At 43.1% G+C, this 20,267-nt stretch overlaps 1 protein-coding gene across 2 annotated transcripts in view; it reads left to right on the top strand.

The window, feature by feature from the left end:
• The window catches only part of wls (Wnt ligand secretion mediator), a 42,990-nt gene that overhangs the window by 6,057 nt on the left and 16,666 nt on the right, over positions 1 to 20,267 (top strand). For both annotated transcript variants that reach the window (XM_047369466.1, XM_047369465.1), the window contains exon 2: positions 15,004 to 15,276. In XM_047369466.1, the coding sequence (XP_047225422.1) occupies positions 15,004 to 15,276 (273 nt within the window). The remainder of the gene's footprint in view (positions 1 to 15,003; positions 15,277 to 20,267) is intronic.

The raw sequence follows: 20,267 nt of genomic DNA, 5'->3' as shown, positions 1-20,267 counted from the left end.
GATGGAAGCTGCATTGAGTTTTTTATTAGTTGGCGGAGCTGAAATGATGTCATGAACTGACTGTGGCAACATGTTCAGCATTGATGCCTCATGATGTGTACTACATTTGAAGTGGATCCGATGATGTATGAGGGAGATATAGCCCTTGAAGTGTCCTAGGGGGCGCAGTTGATCCAAATTCCAATGTAATCCAATAGAGGTGTTTGGGGGCTGACAGATATCAACTATATTTATTTTGGAGTGAATCGGACCATGCATGTGTAATTTAGACCCAAACGTATGGCTGTGGCGTGACATCAGAATTCGCCACAGCATCATTTCCACACCCTCAAGCTAAAGCAGTCATTACTGGCGACTGTCTAACTGTCTAAGACCATCATGTTATCTGTTACTTAGGACATTTTCACATTGATTAAGTGAAGAACATCAAACATTGTCTATGTAAAGGAAAACGTGATACTTCCTGTTGTCAGGGGGCGGGGCTTCGATGATGTCAGCATCTGACCAGTGAATATTGTTCAGGCCTAGAGGCAGATCAATCCCAGAAGGTTTCATGTGTCTGTGACTTTCCTTGTAGGAGCTATATGAATTTCCTCTTTTATGGCAAGAAGTCATATTTAGAGGTGTGGCCACGCCCACACGATTTCATGTATCAAAAAGTTTTTGATAACTTTTGATCCCCAATGCCTTAAGAGTATACTGAGTGATTTTGAAGTCTGTAAGTCAATAGCTGTAGGAGGAGTTCGCTCAGATACGTGGGCTAGAAACAGCAAAAATGGTGTCAAAATGGCAACTTCAATCCAAAATGGCCGACTTCCTGTTGGGTTTTGACCAATGCTCCAAGAGACTTTTTTGTAGGTCCTGAGAAGTTACATATGTGTACCAAATTTCAGAATCCTCGGTCTAAGCATGGCTTGGGGCTGATTGTAATTTTGTAGGGGGCGCTGTGGACGAATTAGGCCACGCCCACCAAATATGGCATCAGATCTCTGTTGGGGACTGGACAAGGATAAATCACATTGAATTTGGTGCAGATCAGATGATGTATGTGGAAATTAGAGCCAAACGTATGGCCATGGCGTGACATCCAACTTCGCTGCCACACCCTTTTATGAAAAGTTACTGTGCGTCAAACAAAGTTAGACCCACTAGTTGTCTGTCTTCTGACACACTTTCAAGTTGATTGGGTCAAGAGGGTCAAAGAGGCACCTTTGCAAGTGAAAAAAGTGACTTCCGGTTCTCAGGGGGCATGGCTTTGATGATGTCAGCATATGACCCCATAGGATCGTCGGGAACCCAACGGTCCTCCTTCATGTCAACTTTGGTTTGATTTGTCGTTTCTTTGGAAAAGTTATTGCATCTTTTCACTTTGAGCGCGAACGCCAAGTTCGTGTCCCGGCCACGCCGCCTAAACATGGCCGAAAAGTCAGGATTTTTTATCCCTCATGCCTTATCTGCATATTGACCAAATAAAAACGGCCAAAAATCGGCCTTTGACCCAAAATGGCCGACTTCCTGTGCGTTTTAGGGCATACCCCCAAGAGACTTTTTTTCTTTGTTTGAGGAGCTTTAGCAGTGTGCCAACTTTCAGATCTCTACGACTTACGGTTCGGGCTAACTCACGTTTGGGGGTGTGGCTAAGTGGTTTGGCCATGCCCACTGACAACTACATTAAGGATCAAAAATTTTAGTCTGGGACAATTTTGTGTAAAATTATACGTGTTTTGGGGAATGGCAAAGCCCCCATATTGCCCCGCCAAAAGTCCCCGGAATAATAATATTAAGAATTCTAGCGATTACAATAGGCCCTTGCAGTTTTCCTGCTCGGGCCTAATAATGCAAAATTGGAGAGCAGTGTGAGAATGTAGCAGAGAGAGTGAAAGTGGTCATTATGTCCTCCAGCAGCCTAAGCATGAAATATGATCTCTTTTTAATTTTCATCAGAACTCTTGCTGCAGCATTTTGAATCAGCTGAAGCCTTTTAACTGCATTTGTGGACATCCTGATAGTAAAGAATTACAATAGTCCAGCCTTGAAGTAACAAATGCATGGACTAGTTTTTCAGCGTCACTCCTGGATAGGATATTTCTAATTTTGGCAATGTTACGGAGATGAAAGAAGGAAATCCTAGAAACTTGTTTAATATGGGATTTAAATGACATGTCCTGGTCAAAAATAACACCATGATTTTTACTTTATTACCAGAGGTCAATTTAATGCCATCCAGGTTAAGTGATTGACTAAGCAGTTTCTTTTTTAAAGACTCCGGTCCAAAGACGACAACGTCTGTCTTGTGTGAATTTTTAGAAGCTAAAAAATTTAAAGTCATCCAAGTTTTTAATGTCTTCAAGACATGCTTGTAGTCTATCTAACTGGTTGGGCTCATCAGGATTTATGGATAAGTAAAGCTGAGTATCATCAGCGTAACAGTGAAAATTTATCCTATGCTGCCTGATAATTTGACCTATTGGAAAAAAAAAAATGGTCAGACAGGACAGGGTTATGAGAAAATATTATGTCTTTACACTCAATGCCATATGTCAGCACAAGGTCCAGAGAATAAAGACAAAGGAGGGTAGGTTTGTTAATGTTTTGAGCAAAGCCAATTGAGTCTAAGATAGCATTAAAGGCTATATTTAGGCTATCCCTTTCAGTGTCATCATGAATGTTAAAATCCCCCACAATAATAACCTTATATGCATCTAATGCTAAATCAGATAAAAAGTCTGAAAACTGATCTAAAAATTGTGAGTAAGGACCTGGTGGACGATACAAAACAACAAACAAGTGGTTATAGTGCTTTGAAATTTTGGATGAAGAAAACTAAGGATTAAATATTCAAAAGAGTTGTAGCTATTAATTGGTCTGGGACTAGTCAATAAATCGGACTGAAAGATGGTTGCTACTCCTCCTCCTCACCCAGTATTTCGAGGAATGTGAAAATTTAAATAATTAGGAGTTGACTCATTCATAGTAATGTAATCCTCTTGCTGCAGCCAGGTTTCTGTGAGGCAAAATAAATCAATCTGATTGTCACAAATCAGGTCACTAACTAGCAAAGTCTTTGAAGAGAGAGATCTTATGTTCACTAAGCCACATTTAATTGTTTTATTGTTTTGTTTAGCCTGAGTTGTGTTTATTTTTATTTGATTTTTCTGATTTACTCCTTTTAGATTATTTTTTAATCTATTAAATTTTGGCCGTGGGCGAGACACTGTCTTAATAGGGTAATGGGTGGGTAGCAGTACAGAAGCTGCAGAGAGGAGTGTTAAACTACGACCCTGCTTCCTGGTCTGAACCCTGGGTTGTCAGAGTTTTGGAGAACTAATAAATTCGGCCAGATTCCTAGAAAGAAGAGCAGCTCCATCCAAAGTGGGATGGATGCCATCTCTCCGGATCAGACCAGGTTTTCCCCAAAATGTTCGCCAGTTATCAATGTAACCCACATTATTTTCTGGACACCACCTAGACAGCCAGCGGTTGAAGGACAGCATGCGGCTAAACATGTCACTGGTCAGATTGGGGAGGGGACCAGAAAAAATTACGGAGTCCTACATTGTTTTGGCAAACTTACACACCGAAGCAACACTAACTTTGGTGACCTCTGATTGACGTAACCAGGTGTCATTACTGCCAGCATGAATTACAATCTTACTGTATTTACGCTTATCCTTAGCCAGCAGTTTCAGGTAGGAATTGATGTCGCCCGTTCTGGCCCTTGGCAGACATTTGACTATGGTCGCTGGTGTCTCTAGTGCCACGTTTCTGACTGTGGAGCTGCCAATTACCAGAGTTGGCTTCTCAGCGGGTGTGTCGCTGAGTGGGGAAAATCTGTTAGAAACGCAGACGGGTTGGTGGTGACCTGTGTGCTGGGATCTAGGACTATTCTTTCTACGTACTGTCACCCAGCCGGCCTGAGGCCCCGGCTGCGCAGGCTCTGCTGAAGGACTGCTACTGGGAGCTACCCATTAGGTTTACTAGACATAATGTAACTAAAATATAACCATAGACTAATTTGTGACTCTATAAAGCTTCTGTGAAATCCCACTGTAGCACAGGGCAGGATGATTATAAAGGGTGAAAACCTAGATTTGTTATAAATAATGTGCATGGCCTATAATATAGTTTTAAACACGAGTCTTGATATTTAAAACTTGTTTTGAAAGGGGTGGAGCTGATATCAAATCAGACAGTATGCTGGCAAGAGATATTCTGGTACCAATTAGGGCTGCTCAATATATCGCAGTATCACTACACTACAATTGGCCAGATTTTCAAAGATTATAATAAAGGAGCGCTAAATTGCTTGCTCCAAAAAAAAAAAAGTGCACATGCAGTAACTGGGTGTGTTGCTCACGATATATTGCTTGCGCAATGGATAACGGGTGCGAAAGTGGTCTTATTTAAATGGAGGAATTTTGTGTGTTTTTGGATGTCAACATGGAGAGTGACGGAGAGCAGAGCAGCCGTAAGGGAAACATGAAGATCAAAGCCATGGAGTTTGAGCTAATAATAAAAATAATTATAAATTGCATTTATATGTCTCAAAGGACTTCAAAACAACAGTAAAAACATTTAATAACAATAACTTTTTGATTTAAAAAGAAATCTAATGATCTAGAATGCAATATGCAATTGACACATTATGCACTTTTTTGTTTGTGACCATTTTCACTACAATGAAACTGTGTTGATGTCAAGTCTTCCAGAAAGCACTGAGCATTTAACATGTTGATGTTGGCATCTTCTGCTAAAAATGTTCATGTGCGCACTAAAGACATGTTATGTTATTGCATTTAAAGCAATGAAATTATAATTTTCTTTTTAAGCAATTGAGTTGTTTACTTGCACCTTCACTTTCATGCATTTCTATCATTCATAAAATAAAATTTAAATTAGAAGAACAATCTGCGGAATGCTCTTTTTTTTATGAGATTACTCAGGATACTTGATTACTGAAATAATCATTAGCTTCAGCCATCAGGTCATTATATTTAAGTAACATGCATTAGGGCTTGGTATGCCTGTAATATCTTTGACACTTACAAAGTTTTAGGGGTAAAGAGGTGGTCAAGTCCGTAAGCAACACTTTTTAATTATTGTCATGTCATGTTGTTTATCTCAAAATTCACTAATTTTCTTAATATTGTGCAGCCCTACTACCGATGGTATAACAACCATTTATTTGGGACCCTGATCTGATTTTTGTAATTATTAATTACAGAATTTTTCTGTCCAGTGGAAGCAAATGCTGAAAAACTATTAATTTGGTAAATGGAAATATATGTTTAGCTACAATCCAACTACAAAAACGTGCTATGTCTTTAAAAATAGTTTGCCAGTTTGAGGGCTGCTATTAAAAAGTTAAAATGAAGGTTTGGTGTATTTGTATTGGTTTGATTTGGTAAGATGGTTGGTTCCCTGTTTGCTAGAACTGCACGATAATAAATCATTACTGGTACCAAGAAAACACTTAGATGCAATATTTGGTGGGATATAATATTTCAGGTGTCATCAATCCAGTCTCTACTTGCCAATGATACATTTAGCCAAATACTTGGATTTTCACAATCCTTTATTCTCATACCTAACCTGGATTTTGTTGATCATGATGCTAAAGTTCAAGGAGAGTGTTGCAGTCAATGAGATGATGGCCACGGGAGGGGTGACCATCTGGGGTTGAAAATTGATCACTATTCACAGTCTACAAGTGCCCCCAAGTGGACAGATGATTGTGGCTCCATCTATTGGATCTATTTTCTGATTTAATCAGAAAATAGATTCAACTCCTCTGCCATGTCATTCACTTTAAATGTTGGACATGCTAAGATAAGTGAATCCTCATCATTAGAGACAGAGCACCTGTGTAGTATAGCATGAGAAAAGGTAATATTATTATTGCTATTGGGTTTTTGGGGTTAATGAAATTGGGTTGACATTTATGTTGTGCCAATGTTAAGCAGTAGAACATGTAGTAGAATCAGAATCAGAATCAGAATCAGAAAAGCTTTATTGCCAAGTACGTTTTTGGACATACAAGGAATTTGTTTTGGCGTAGTCGGTGCAATACAGTACAAATTAAACAGTACAAACATATCTACAATATAATATAAATATAAGTGCACAGTTTTAAGTGAGTGAGAGTAAATATAGAGCAGTATAAGATGCAAGAGCAATACAACAGTGCAGGTGATCATTGTGCAAGTAAAGCAGTGCAAGTAAGCAGGAGTCCAAGCTGAGCGTTAATGTAACGCATAGAGTTACAGGTTACAGGTGTCCTGTCAGCAAAAAAAGGGGGGGTGTGGGGTAAAGGGAGAGTGTCAGGGTGGTTTTCGGGCTTTGTTAACCAGGCTGGTGGCAGATGGGAAAAAACTGTTCTTGTGGCGTGAGGTTTTGGTCCGGATGGACCGCAGCCTCCTGCCAGAGGGGAGAGTCTCAAAGAGTCTGTGACCGGGGTGGGAGGGATCAGCCAGAATCTTCCCTGCCCGCTTCAGGGTCCTGGAGGTGTACAGTTCCTGGAGCGACAGTAGACTGCAGCCAATCACCTTCTCAGCAGACCGAATGACACGCTGCAGCCTGCCCTTATCCTTGGCTGTAGCAGCGGCGTACCAGATGGTGATGGAGGAGGTGAGGATGGACTCAATGATGGCTGTGTAGAAGTGCACCATCATAGTCTTTGGCAGGTTGAATTTCTTCAGCTGCCGCAGGAAGAACATCCTCTGCTGGGCTTTCTTGATGAGGGAGCTGATGTTTGGCTCCCACTTGAGATCCTGGGAGATGATGGTTCCCAGGAAGCGGAAAGATTCCACAGTGTCAATTGTGGAGTCACAGAGGGTGATGGGGGCAGGTGGGGCTGGGTTCTCCCTGAAGTCCACAACCATCTCCACTGTCTTTAGAGCGTTGAGCTCAAGGCTGTTCTGGCTGCACCAGTCCAACAGATGGTCCACCTCCCATCTGTATGCGGACTCGTCACCATCAGAGATGAGTCCGATCAGGGTGGTGTCGTCCGCAAACTTCAGAAGCTTGACAGACTGGTGACTGGAGGTGCAGCTGTTGGTGTACAGGGAGAAGAGCAGAGGAGAGAGAACACAGCCTTGGGGGGAACCGGTGTTGATGGTCAGGGAGTCAGAGACGTGCTTCCCCAGCCTCACGCGCTGCTTCCTGTCAGACAGGAAGTCAGTGATCCACCTGCAGGTGGAGTCGGGCACACTCAGCTGGGAGAGCTTCTCCTGTAGCAGAACTGGGACGATGGTGTTGAAGGCAGAGCTGAAATCCACAAACAGGATCCTGGCGTAGGTTCCTGTGGAGTCCAGGTGCCGGAGGATGAAGTGAAGGGCTAGGTTGACTGCATCATCTACAGACCTGTTGGCTCTGTAGGCAAACTGCAGGGGGTCAAGGAGGGGGTCGGTGATGTCTTTTAGGTGTGAGAGCACAAGGCGCTCAAAGGACTTCATCACCACAGAGGTCAGGGCGACGGGTCTGAAGTCATTAAGCCCTGTGGTCCTTGGCTTCTTGGGAACAGGGACGATGGTGGAGGACTTGAAGCAGGCTGGCACATGACATGTCTCCAGTGAGGTGTTAAAAATGTCTGTGAAGACTGGAGACAGCTGATCAGCGCAGTGCTTCAGGCTGGCTGGTGAGACAGAATCCGGACCAGCAGCTTTCCGGGGGTTCTGTCTCCTGAAGAGTTTGTTGACGTCCCTCTCCTGGATGGAAAGAGCCGTCCTCGGCGTGGGTAGGGGGTTGGGTAGGGGGCTGGTGGGGGGGAACTTCAGGGTGGGGGTTGGACGTGCCAAGGCCCCTCTTGAGGTTGGGGAGGTGGGGGTGGTGGATTGTGGCTGCAGCTGTTGGGGGGCGTCGTGGGAGATGGTTGCAGGACTGTCCCTTTGTCTTTCAAAGCGGCAGTAGAACTCGTTCAGGTCGTTGGCGAGGCGTCGGTCGTTGATGGAGTGGGGGGCTTTCGGCTTGTAGTTGGTGATTTGCTTGAGCCCTTTCCAGACAGACGCAGAGTCGTTGGCTGAGAACTGGTTTTGGAGCTTCTCAGAGTACAGTCGTTTGGCCTCTTTCACTGCCTTGCCAAACTTGTACTTGGCCTCTCTGTATACAGGTCCTTCTCAAAATATTAGCATATTGTGATAAAGTTCATTATTTTCCATAATGTCATGATGAAAATTTAACATTCATATATTTTAGATTCATTGCACACTAACTGAAATATTTCAGGTCTTTTATTGTCTTAATACGGATGATTTTGGCATACAGCTCATGAAAACCCAAAATTCCTATCTCACAAAATTAGCATATTTCATCCGACCAATAAAAGAAAAGTGTTTTTAATACAAAAAACGTCAACCTTCAAATAATCATGTACAGTTATGCACTCAATACTTGGTCGGGAATCCTTTGGCAGAAATGACTGCTTCAATGCGGCGTGGCATGGAGGCAATCAGCCTGTGGCACTGCTGAGGTCTTATGGAGGCCCAGGATGCTTCGATAGCGGCCTTTAGCTCATCCAGAGTGTTGGGTCTTGAGTCTCTCAACGTTCTCTTCACAATATCCCACAGATTCTCTATGGGGTTCAGGTCAGGAGAGTTGGCAGGCCAATTGAGCACAGTGATACCATGGTCAGTAAACCATTTACCAGTGGTTTTGGCACTGTGAGCAGGTGCCAGGTTGTGCTGAAAAATGAAATCTTCATCTCCATAAAGCTTTTCAGCAGATGGAAGCATGAAGTGCTCCAAAATCTCCTGATAGCTAGCTGCATTGACCCTGCCCTTGATAAAACACAGTGGACCAACACCAGCAGCTGACACGGCACCCCAGACCATCACTGACTGTGGGTACTTGACACTGGACTTCTGGCATTTTGGCATTTCCTTCTCCCCAGTCTTCCTCCAGACTCTGGCACCTTGATTTCCAAATGACATGCAGAATTTGCTTTCATCCGAAAAAAGTACTTTGGACCACTGAGCAACAGTCCAGTGCTGCTTCTTTGTAGCCCAGGTCAGGCGCTTCTGCCGCTGTTTCTGGTTCAAAAGTGGCTTGACCTGGGGAATGCGGCACCTGTAGCCCATTTCCTGCACACGCCTGTGCACGGTGGCTCTGGATGTTTCTACTCCAGACTCAGTCCACTGCTTCCGCAGGTCCCCCAAGGTCTGGAATCGGCCCTTCTCCACAATCTTCCTCAGGGTCCGGTCACCTCTTCTCGTTGTGCAGCGTTTTCTGCCACACTTTTTCCTTCCCACAGACTTCCCACTGAGGTGCCTTGATACAGCACTCTGGGAACAGCCTATTCGTTCAGAAATGTCTTTCTGTGTCTTACCCTCTTGCTTGAGGGTGTCAATAGTGGCCTTCTGGACAGCAGTCAGGTCGGCAGTCTTACCCATGATTGGGGTTTTGAGTGATGAACCAGGCTGGGAGTTTTAAAGGCCTCAGGAATCTTTTGCAGGTGTTTAGAGTTAACTCGTTGATTCAGATGATTAGGTTCATAGCTCGTTTAGAGACCCTTTTAATGATATGCTAATTTTGTGAGATAGGAATTTTGGGTTTTCATGAGCTGTATGCCAAAATCATCCGTATTAAGACAATAAAAGACCTGAAATATTTCAGTTAGTGTGCAATGAATCTAAAATATATGAATGTTAAATTTTCATCATGACATTATGGAAAATAATGAACTTTATCACAATATGCTAATATTTTGAGAAGGACCTGTATGTCTTTGTCCCCACTCCTGAAGGCCTCTTCCTTATCCAGTCTTAACCTTCTGAGTTTAGCTGTGAACCAGGGTTTGTCGTTGTTGTAACTCACCCTGGTGCATGATGGTACACAGCTGTCCTCACAGAAGCTGATGTAGGAAGTCACAGCCTCTGTGTACTCGTCCAGACTGTTGGTAGTAGTCCTGAACACATCCCAGTCTGTACAGCCTAAACACGCCTGGAGATTCTCCACAGCCTCACTGCTCCACTTCCTTGACGTCCTCACAACAGGTTTGCAGAGCTTTAGTTTCTGCCTGTATGCAGGAATCAGGTGGACCATGATGTGGTCGGATTGGCCCAGTGCAGCACGTGGGACGGCGTGATAAGCGTCTCTGATGGTGGTGTAACAGTGATCCAGAATGTTGTCCTCTCTGGTCGGACATTTTATAAACTGTCTGTATTTGGGGAGTTCGTGGGTCAGATTACCTTTGTTAAAGTCACCAGCGACGATTACTAAGGAGTCCGGGTTGGTTCGCTCCACACTCAGTATCTGGTCGGCGAGCATGCGCTGTGCGACCTGCACGTTAGCTTGTGGCGGGATGTAAACACCGACCAGGATGAACGAAGCGAACTCACGGGGGGAATAGAAAGGCTTACAGTTTAAGATGAAGGCTTCCAGGTCTGGAGAACAGTGCTGCTGAATCACTGTCACGTCGTTGCACCAACCACTGTTGAGGTAAAAACAGATTCCTCCACCTTTCGCTTTGCCGGAGAGTTCCGTGTCTCTGTCCGCTCTGTAGAGCTGGAATCCTGCCAGCTGCAGCGCAGAGTCCGGTATTAATCCACACAGCCACGTCTCCGTGAAGCACAAAACTGCCGATGAATAAAAGTCCCTGTTTTTCCCCAACAACAGTTGTAGTTCCTCCATTTTGTTGGGAAGTGAGCGCACGTTAGAGAGAAATATTCCAGGTAACGGTGTTCGTAGTCCACGCTGGCGAAGACGTACCAGCACCCCAGCCCGTTTCCCTCTCTTCCGGCGTTTCACCGCGTGAACAAAGGTGAGCGCACCTTTGACCAGAATGTCCAAATATTCCAGAGCAGTAGGCAGAAAAGTGGGAAATAACTCCTCTGGTGTAGTAGCCCTGATGTTCATGAGTTCTTCTCTGGTGAGAGAGCTCCGGGTACCATCACAGAAGAGTAGAGGTGGTATTTGAGTTTTGATGCTCATGATATGGATTTTCTCCACATGTATGTAAAATTAGTGTTTGCTGGTGATCATTTTACGTATGTTTCAGTATCGAAGCGTAGAAAGGCAGTTTAATTGTTAAACATTTCATGCATTGTCAAATATTCCTACTTAGTGGAACCGACTGGATTTAGCTTATTTACAAGTTTTGGTCCGTCTGACAAACAGACTGTCCTGAGTCCTGCTTTTTGTCTTAGTGTGATTTATGCAAGACCCGAGATTGTGCAGGGGGGTCCATTTGCTATTGTTGCACCTCTATGGCACCAAATGAGGTATCTGAGTTGGTGAGTAGGTATAAGTTGGTGAGTGTATGACAAACGGTGCCGCTAACACTCAATAGTTCTGCTTTGCTGGCTTCATTTTTTTTAAGCACAACTTGTCACAGGTGTCCGAGCTACCGCACCCTGTTGCCGGTCAGACGCCTCGGATCTCCCCCGAATTCTTTTTCCCTAGAAGCGTCACCACTGTTTACAATCACTTTCTCTTAAAAGTAATGACTCTCAAACTGTTCCAAACTCTCAACACTTTTATTCTAAACAAGGCAAAGGAATGTTTTATAGAGATCAGCGCTGATGGCTCCCGTCCTTAGTCCACTTGGTGATTGAATTGACGAAACAGCCTCGAAAGAAGGTCACACGTGGTTTTTGTCTCTGGTACTCCCTGCAAGGGATGTAAACTCCCTCAGTGTTTATCAGTAGACTATGTGTCACCATGCTGGTGTCTGTCTGATAGTGTGCAACAGCAGGTGTCCAACCCTGAATCTAAGTGTGGCTGCAGCAATCTAATCGCTCCTGTTACAATTGTTCCACAATCAAATCCAATGCACTAAACTTTATGTCAAACTGTATGTCACTGAGGATTATTATCCATAAGTGAAAACATAGCATTTATACTTTATCATTCTGGTCTGTGTGTGAAAGGTCATCTATAAGTAGTAGTAAGCAAGGTTATTCCTAACACAGGGCATGGCTGACTCTAGTGGTTGACTTCTGAAAGGTAGAGACAGCCTTGAGAGGGTTACCAACTGTTCTGTGAAGAAAAAGGCTTTGAGTGAATTTGGGTAAATTTCTTTAGCCATTGCATTCAGATCTCAGGAAACAAGGCTATAGAACTTCCTTTAATTTGAGGTTACACCTGGACTTTGACCTACGATGCCATTCCCATCCCATCTTGGGCTCTCACAGCAGGAACTCAACTTTTTGGGGGGGGTGCTAGTGATGTCTTTTGAGTAGCAACTAGCTGCTTCTTGTGAAGCTCATAAATCTCAATGCATAAATGCTTCAAGTGGTGCCTCTGAGTGTTTAGCGATCCCCCACTTGCCTCTTAAGGCCCCTTTCCATTAGTACCTCCTCTAATTGACTTAGAGTGAAATGAGAATCAGAGAAGACTGCGAGCGGCTACATGAAACACTCTGGCCCAGTACAGGAGACGGAAGCCATGGAGCGGTATGAGCTAGAGGACGTGTGAGGTGTAGCTAATGCTACCTAATGCTAGCTTGCTGTTCAAAAACATATCTGAAACATTACGCATTAAGGTAAAAGTTATATTAATTGCAACATATGTCTGCTCCAAGTTCCTTGGAGCCCGAAGAAAATATGCGCGAGAGGTACATTGGTTGACCCAGCTGGAGCAAGACTGACTGGAATGGAACAGAAAATTTTAGTTATTCCGTAATTTGACGGAGAGCGGGTCCGTCGACGGTGACGTTCGGAGTAGTCACGGAGAATGTGGAACTGTTCTCATTAATTAACATACAACGGAGTTGCTCCGTCGGTCAGAACAGAGCAGGAATGGAGGATGTGGAATTCTTTCGCCTCCCTCTACGAACAACTATAGCAGCTTCGCAGGCAGGAAGGAGCCGGCGGTGTTGGTTTTTCAAAATAAAGTAAATTTTAAGGTTTCATGATATTTAAATTTCAAACTCTGTGATTATGGTTAGTATAAGTGCGTAAATAAAAAGTAACAACGCATATATACACTCACCAGCCCCTTTATTAGGTACGCCTGTAGAAAAATGTTAACTGCTCGTAAACGCAAATTTCTAATCAGCCAATTACATGGCAGCAGCTCAATGCATTCAGGCATGTAGACATGGTCAAGACGATCTGCTGTAGTTCAAACCGAGCATCAGAATGGGGAAGTGACTTTGAACATAGCATGGTTGTTGGTGCCAGATGGGCTGGTCTGAGTATTTCAGAAACTGCTGATCTACTGGGATTTTCACTCACTACCATCTCTAGGGTTTACAGAGAACGGTCCGAAAAAGAGAGAGAATATCCAGGGAGTGGCAGTTCTTTGGGCCCAAATTCCTTGTTGATGCCAGAGGTCAGAGGAGAATGGCCAGACTGGTTCGAGTTGATAGAAAGGCAACAGTAACTCAAATAACCACTCGTTACGACCAAGGCATGCAGAAGGGCATCTCTGAACGCACAACACATTGAACCTTGAGGCAGATGGGCTACAGCAGGAGAAGACCACACTGGGTGCCACTCCTGTCAGCTAAGAACAAGAAACTGAGGCTACAATTCGCACAGGCTCACCAAAATTGGACAATAGAATATTGGAAAAACGTTGCCTGGTCTGATGAGTCTCAATTTCTGCTGTGACATTTGGATGGTAGGGTCAGAATTTGGTGTCAACAACATGAAAGCATGGATCCATCCTGTCTTGTATCAACAGTTCAGGCTGGTGGTGGTGGTGTAATGGTGTGGGGGATATTTTCTTGGCACACTTTGGGCCCTTAGTACCAATTGAGCATCGTGTCAACACCACAGCCTACCTGAGTATTGTTGCTAACCATGTCCATCCCTTTATGACCACAGTGTACCCATCTTCTGATGGTTACTTCCAGCAGGATAACGAGTCATGTCATAAAGCACAAGTCATGTCATAAAGCACAAATCATCTCAGACTGGTTTGGGGACTGGTTTGTACATGACAATGAGTTCACTGTACTCAGATGGCCTCCACAGTCACCAGATCTCAATCCAATAGAGCACCTTTGGGATGTGGTGGAATGGGAGATTCGCATCATGGATGTGCAGCCAACAAATGTGCAGCATCTGTGTGATGCTATAATGTCAATATGGACCAAACTCTCTGAGGAATGTTTCCAGTACCTTGTTGAATCTATGCCACGAAGGATTAAGGCAGTTCTGAAGGCAAAAGGGGGTCCAACCGGGTACTAGCAAGGTGTACCTAATAAAGTGGCCAGTGAATGTATGCGTGCGTGCGTGCGTGCTTGCTTTTATATTGCAGTGGTGGTGCGCCATGATCAATTACATGTAGCGGAAACCTTGAGTGACGCCGCCCCCTACCTAATCAGTGATTGACAGTGTTATGATGTTGCGTTTTCAGCCCTACTCGGCCCACTTGGAACCATTTCCAACCAGGTACTAAAATAGTAATGGTTCCATTACAAATGGAAAAGCCTAAAAAGAGAGTGGAGCCATGCCAAACTGCACTGAGTAGGGGCTAGTTAAAAGGGGCATTATTACCCCATTGTGAGCAGAGCTTTCTGTCTTGTAATTGTGCGCCTGCACCCTTCGCTACTCCACGTAACCCCAGGAGACTTAATAAAAACTCGTTCATTCGGACTCCTTTTTTGTTGTTCTTCTCATCAAATGCGCTGCTTATACGTCACATTGTATGGTACGCTCAGAACGGCACACATTCAAACTGCAAGTGAACTGCTCCAAGGTTCGGATAAACCATGCCAAGACCGGCAATTGTAACAGTAGCGGGGTACGGTTCTCTGGTCCATTTATGGGTCTGGGACAGGTTCACACTGACGTGATCCGCTTCAGAAACTGGACTCTGGCACAGTATAAAGTGTTCAAAAGGTTTGGTTTGAAAGCACAGAAAGATTTCTAAAAGTTGTTTGGAAAATGTTTGAACTCTTCAGTCCTAACTTTGTTAATTTATTGATTCATTCAAACATTTTGTGTAGTTTGTTAGTTTCAGCATGAAGCATGATCTCAGCAGGGCACTGAAACACTTTACTGAAGTATTTTACTGTGACATTAATCCTAATGCTTCTCCCCAACATATGTCTCACAGCTCCCAACCCCACCAGTGCTGTTGAATACATGGCGACAAAGTGTGTGGACACAATCAAGCGCCGACAAGAAACCAAGTGGTTCATGCCTTGGGGTCCTAACCAGTGTGACAAAATCCAGACCTTTGACGAGGCCATGGCAAAGGGGATTGAAGCTAACAACATCGTGTTCGCTGTGCATATTCCTATGCCCAACAACGAGATGAGCCCCTGGTTCCAGTTTATGTTGGTCATCCTGCAGTTTGACATTGCATTTAAGATGTACAACCAGATCGGTGAGAACCAAAGCAGCTTTGAGTTTTGCTAAAAGTGCTCAGGTTTCAGCCACAAGACATAGTTATACAAGACTGGTGGGAAGTACAGTAGGTTATAATTAAAAGGTATTAACTTGAAATTTAAAGAACAATGTAAATAGTTTACAGAGTACCAAGTCATTTTGTAAAGGTCTTGTTACAATTTCCACATTACTTTTGCATGTTTGAAACCAGACCTTTCCACACACTGTATAAGATACAAAACCGTTTTCTTTTCTTGCTCTCTGACATTACACCAGACTAAACTTTCCTTGTTATAGGCCAGTTAGGATTATACAAATTATTTTTATTTGTTAAATGCCTAAATGATTTTATTGCTTCAAATTCAGAGGTTTAAATGCATTTTTAGTATGTGGTGGAATTGTCTTTGACCTGAGTCATACAGTTTAAAACATTTGGGTTTCCTTTCACAAGCCTTTATGATCATTTGCTGGAATCTTTGCCAATTCCTCTTCATGGAATGCATCAGCTTTTTGCCTTGCTCACTCATACACCTTTTTTTAATTTTGAGTTTTGATTAGGGTCATTGTCATTTTGGAAGATCAATATGTGCCCAAGCTTTATCTTCCTGACTGATATCTTAAAATGTTGCTTCATTTCCACATAATATTCTTTAATGACTCTATTATCAGCAACAGCTAGCATCCTCACAGGGTATTTCGCTTATGTTCTACAAAACACATTAAACTCGTCGACACAGAACCTGTCTCCTTCCTTAACGGTATGATCACTGCACATTCCCATGCTGCTAATACTTGTGTATAAGTGTCTGAACAGTTGGGTGTGGCACCTTGAAACATTAGAAAATGTTACCCAGGCATAAACCAGACCGGTGGAGTTCTACAATTCTCATCCTGATATTGACTTAGCCAACATTTTTATTATAAGTATAAACTTACTGTATGTAATTTCCTTTTAATATGAAGAAAGTAATAAAAAGTTCTCAAAACAATTCTCATTGTTCTGGCATTTAGCAAATAGAAATATTTTTGGTAATCCTAACTGACCTAAAACGAGAAACATTTGTCCACTTTATAGTCATACAGTAAAAGCTGCAAAAAAACGCTTTCTTTTTTTTCAGCGTGTTTAAATATGTGTCAATATTTTGTCCTTGGTGGTTGATTGTTTCACAATCTGATGGAAAATATTAGCAAAGCCTCACATCCATGACTAAGATGGTGTGAGCAATATTTACACTTTGGCAAATCTAATCGCCTTCATTGTGTATTCTAGTGCTGTCACTGTTTTTTCACATTTGTTTGTTGAAATTCACAGGAATTCATTTTTAGTAGATTGGGATTGTTATCCTGAAAAGAAGCAAACAATGAGGGGTCCCTTGATGTTTGTTCTGTGTAGCCTCATAGCCTTGAGGACTTTTAGCCAGACAGTTCAGTCCTAATATGGTAAATTATTGCAATGTGAAGATTATGGCAATTTAGAAAGGAACAATCTGTTTGTTTTTGTAATGTTTTTGGTGAAATATTCAGTAAAAGTGGGTGATTTTGTTGCAGTTGCAGCTCTAAACACTGAATGCAGAGTGTTAGCCTAGTCACAAAGATCATTTACTTGCTCACATTCTTGGCCACATTTCAGTCGAAATGTGTCGGGGGGGGGGGGGCTGAGATGTTTATAGGCTGGCCTGCTGACAAACAAATTAGTGATTCAGCCAAGTCCACAGACAGATCTTGTTGCCAGATGCTACAGACTAATTTCATTTCATCTTTTTATCTTTCTGAGGAACATGATGAGCTGCTGGAGACTGTGGGAGACAAGTGCTCTTGGTTCTATATTTCCAACATTGTGATGCTGTGTAAAATGTAGCACAACTTTTTAGAAACTCTTAATCCACAAAATCCAACACTGAAGCAATCAACCCAAATTTATAAAGCTGCAGTGCCTTGCAAATATTCATACCCGTTAAACTTGAACTGTAGGAACAATATGACAGAATTTTAGCAACCTTAAAACCTCAATGTTGATACACCTTGATACCAGTGGCTAGTGTTGTAGATGTTCTTATCAAAGTGAGAGAGAAGTCAACTCATTAACAAGAGAAAGACCGGACTTTGTCTTTATAAGTTTATTCAAAGGCATTCAGCGTTTGAAGACCCTGTCACTGAGTTTAGTCAGTGAAGCAGAGCCCCGAACAGAATTTACAGACAGTATTTAAACAGTATGTGGGTGTTACCTCAACTAAAAAGAGTTTGGAAATATAGCCCCTAGACCCCACCCCGGGTCAGAGGTAACAAAGTTATGTAGGGCACCCATCTACCATCCCTTGAGATATAACACTTCAGGGAGTGTTAACCATAAAACTCCTGATAATGAATTTAGAGTCCATCTGCTCTTATGTAAGCAAAACACAGAGGTCAGAGAGGAGAGAGGGTAAAAAGGAGGTCAGACCATTAAAAAGAATTTTCCATTCAATTAAAAAATACTTTATTAATCCCAAAGGGAAATTAAATGTTGTAGCTCATTATGAAGGTTTCTTCAAAGAGCCGTTGTAGATGCTGATGGCTGTGGGCAGGAAGGATCTCCTGTAGCGCTCCGTCTTACAGCAGATCTGAAGAAGCCTCTGACTGAAGACACTCTGTTGTTGTAGGACAGTCTCATGAAGAGGATGCTCAGGGTTCTCCATAATGTTCTTCATTTTATGAAGAATTCTTCTTTCCACAATGATCCCCAGAGGTTCCAGAGGAGTCCCCAGAACAGAACCAGCCTTTTTTATCAGCTTGTTGAGCTTTTTTAAGTCCCTGGCTCTGATGCTGCTTCCCCAGCAGATGATGATAGAAGAGATCACACTCTCCACATTAGACTTATAGAAGATATGCAGCATCTTGCTGCAAACACCAAAGAACCTAAGCTTCCTCAAGAAGTACAGTCTGCTCTGTCCCTTCTTGTAGATGGCTTCACAGTCCTCCTCTAACAAACAAATGTCTTTTTTGTTTGTTATTCATTTTTTTATTTTATTTGGGGCACTGGTGGCATTCATTTTTGTTATTTTTCAAAGTTTCGCACACAGGAATTGGGGTGTAGAGCAGGGGAAGACAAACCCAGGAAAGCTGCTTTGGGTTGTGTTCTCTACCGCTACACACGTGCCTTGCAAATATCTTTTTTATGGTTAAATTGCCTTTTTTATATGGTTAAAATATAAATTGGCAATTACTTTGTATCTCTTGTTGGCATTTTCATTGTTCTGGAATGTCAAAGACCAGTTCCTCTCCCACGATTGTGAGTAGACCAGCTAGAATACCCTGGGAGAAGAAAATTGCCTGCAGCTGCTATTAAAAATTTTATTCTGAATTTTTTTATGCTATTCAGTTTAAGGTTGAAGGTAAGGATGGATTTTTCGTTTAAACCCTAAAGGAATAAACAGGAGTAAGTGGCCTTATATACCATCTTCTTTTGTTTTCCAAAGCTACAAGGCAAATTAGCTCCTCCTCCTCGTCCAATGACGGCGTGGCAGAAAGTGTGGGAAATGTATGAATTTGAACATGTGAAATGAAGAAATTTGGTTCACTCGACCAGGGTGTTTTTAGGATCATGAAACCTTGTGGTTGGTCAACAACTCCTTAGGAGGATGATAGAAATAAAAGGGGAACACATCAGCAACTGGATCATGCATAATGATGTAGCGTAACAACCCCCACATGCCTCAAGCACCACAGCAGAGGGGAATAACCTCTGACCACAGGGAGGCTTGATTACATTCAACCTTAGTGACGAAGAACAACAGAAATATCTCACCCTGAGCAGCGTGGTGCAGCTGTGTGCGCCACATGACATGAGAGAGCCCACACAGGGCAGAGGAGATGAGACATTGCTTCCACCCCAGTTATGAGGGGAAAGATGAAGCCAATTATCACCGAGCCTCTCTAAGCACTCCCATTCAGCAACCAGCCCCAGAGACGGATCAGTGTCTGGCCTGTCTCTGATTGCCCCTTACATCTTGAGGAACGCATCCTCCCTCCACAGAAGCTGCCACGGGCGGCCTGATACTAACTAACTCATGTTTGGGAACCTCGGTGCTCCTGGGCTCTTGGGGGCTGTAAGAATCAATGACAGCTGTTTCTCCCTAACCGCTACTGGAGCAGTGGGATCAGCAGAACTGAAGGAAAAGCCTAAACAAGCATCTTTGGCCATGGACTGAGAGCAAAGGCGTCCACTCCTAAAGGTGGATCCTCTCTTGGACTCGGTGAGAACCAAAGCTGGCACTGCACATTCTCCCATGTAGTGAACAGATTCACTACTGCTCTGCTGAATCTGCTCCAGGTCTGATAGATCAGGCTAAGGTGGAGCCTCCAGTCACCGTGTCAAGGATAATTTGTCTGTTCAGGATGCCAGGAATGTACACTACTTTGTAGAGCTAATATGTGTGCGCCCAGCTCAGAAAAATAAGTGTAAAAAAATCAATATACAAAATTAAGTACACTTAAATACTATAAATAACTAAATCAACAACAATTGGTAATATGTACACTTAAGATACATATTTACCACAATTATCAACCAAGGATAAATTCAGTTTGCCTCTGACTTTTATCTGGAACTGTTGACAAAACATCTTTAGCCCTGGAAGCCCAGGTCTAACGATGCGCCTGCGCTCCACCATGAAATATCAAACGTCACAGTACACTCGCAGTATACCCGCTCTGTGGGAGCGTTGAGAGTGAACTGAAGCCAGTTGAGTCAGGTGTGCCTCATTTAATAACTCGGCCTTTTAAATTTGTTATAATCCTGATGAAAGCCATGATGTCAAAGTTCAGCTGTTTCTGCTGCTCTGCCTTCTCACAAATGAGCACAAAGCAATTTCTTTCTTAGCTGCCCTGTCTTTCAGTTTTTATTTGGAGTTCTGTTCATCCCTGAGAAGAGCAATGCCCATATTATCCTTCCCACCCACCTGCCCGCCACCAAGCACCCCTTGACCTATGTCCAGCAATAACACAGCTGTT

Source organism: Girardinichthys multiradiatus, chromosome 6 (assembly GCF_021462225.1).
Source record: "Girardinichthys multiradiatus isolate DD_20200921_A chromosome 6, DD_fGirMul_XY1, whole genome shotgun sequence".
Classification (NCBI taxonomy): domain Eukaryota; kingdom Metazoa; phylum Chordata; class Actinopteri; order Cyprinodontiformes; family Goodeidae; genus Girardinichthys; species Girardinichthys multiradiatus.
Note: the sequence above shows the minus strand (reverse complement) of the source record. Positions and strands in the feature narration are given on the sequence as shown.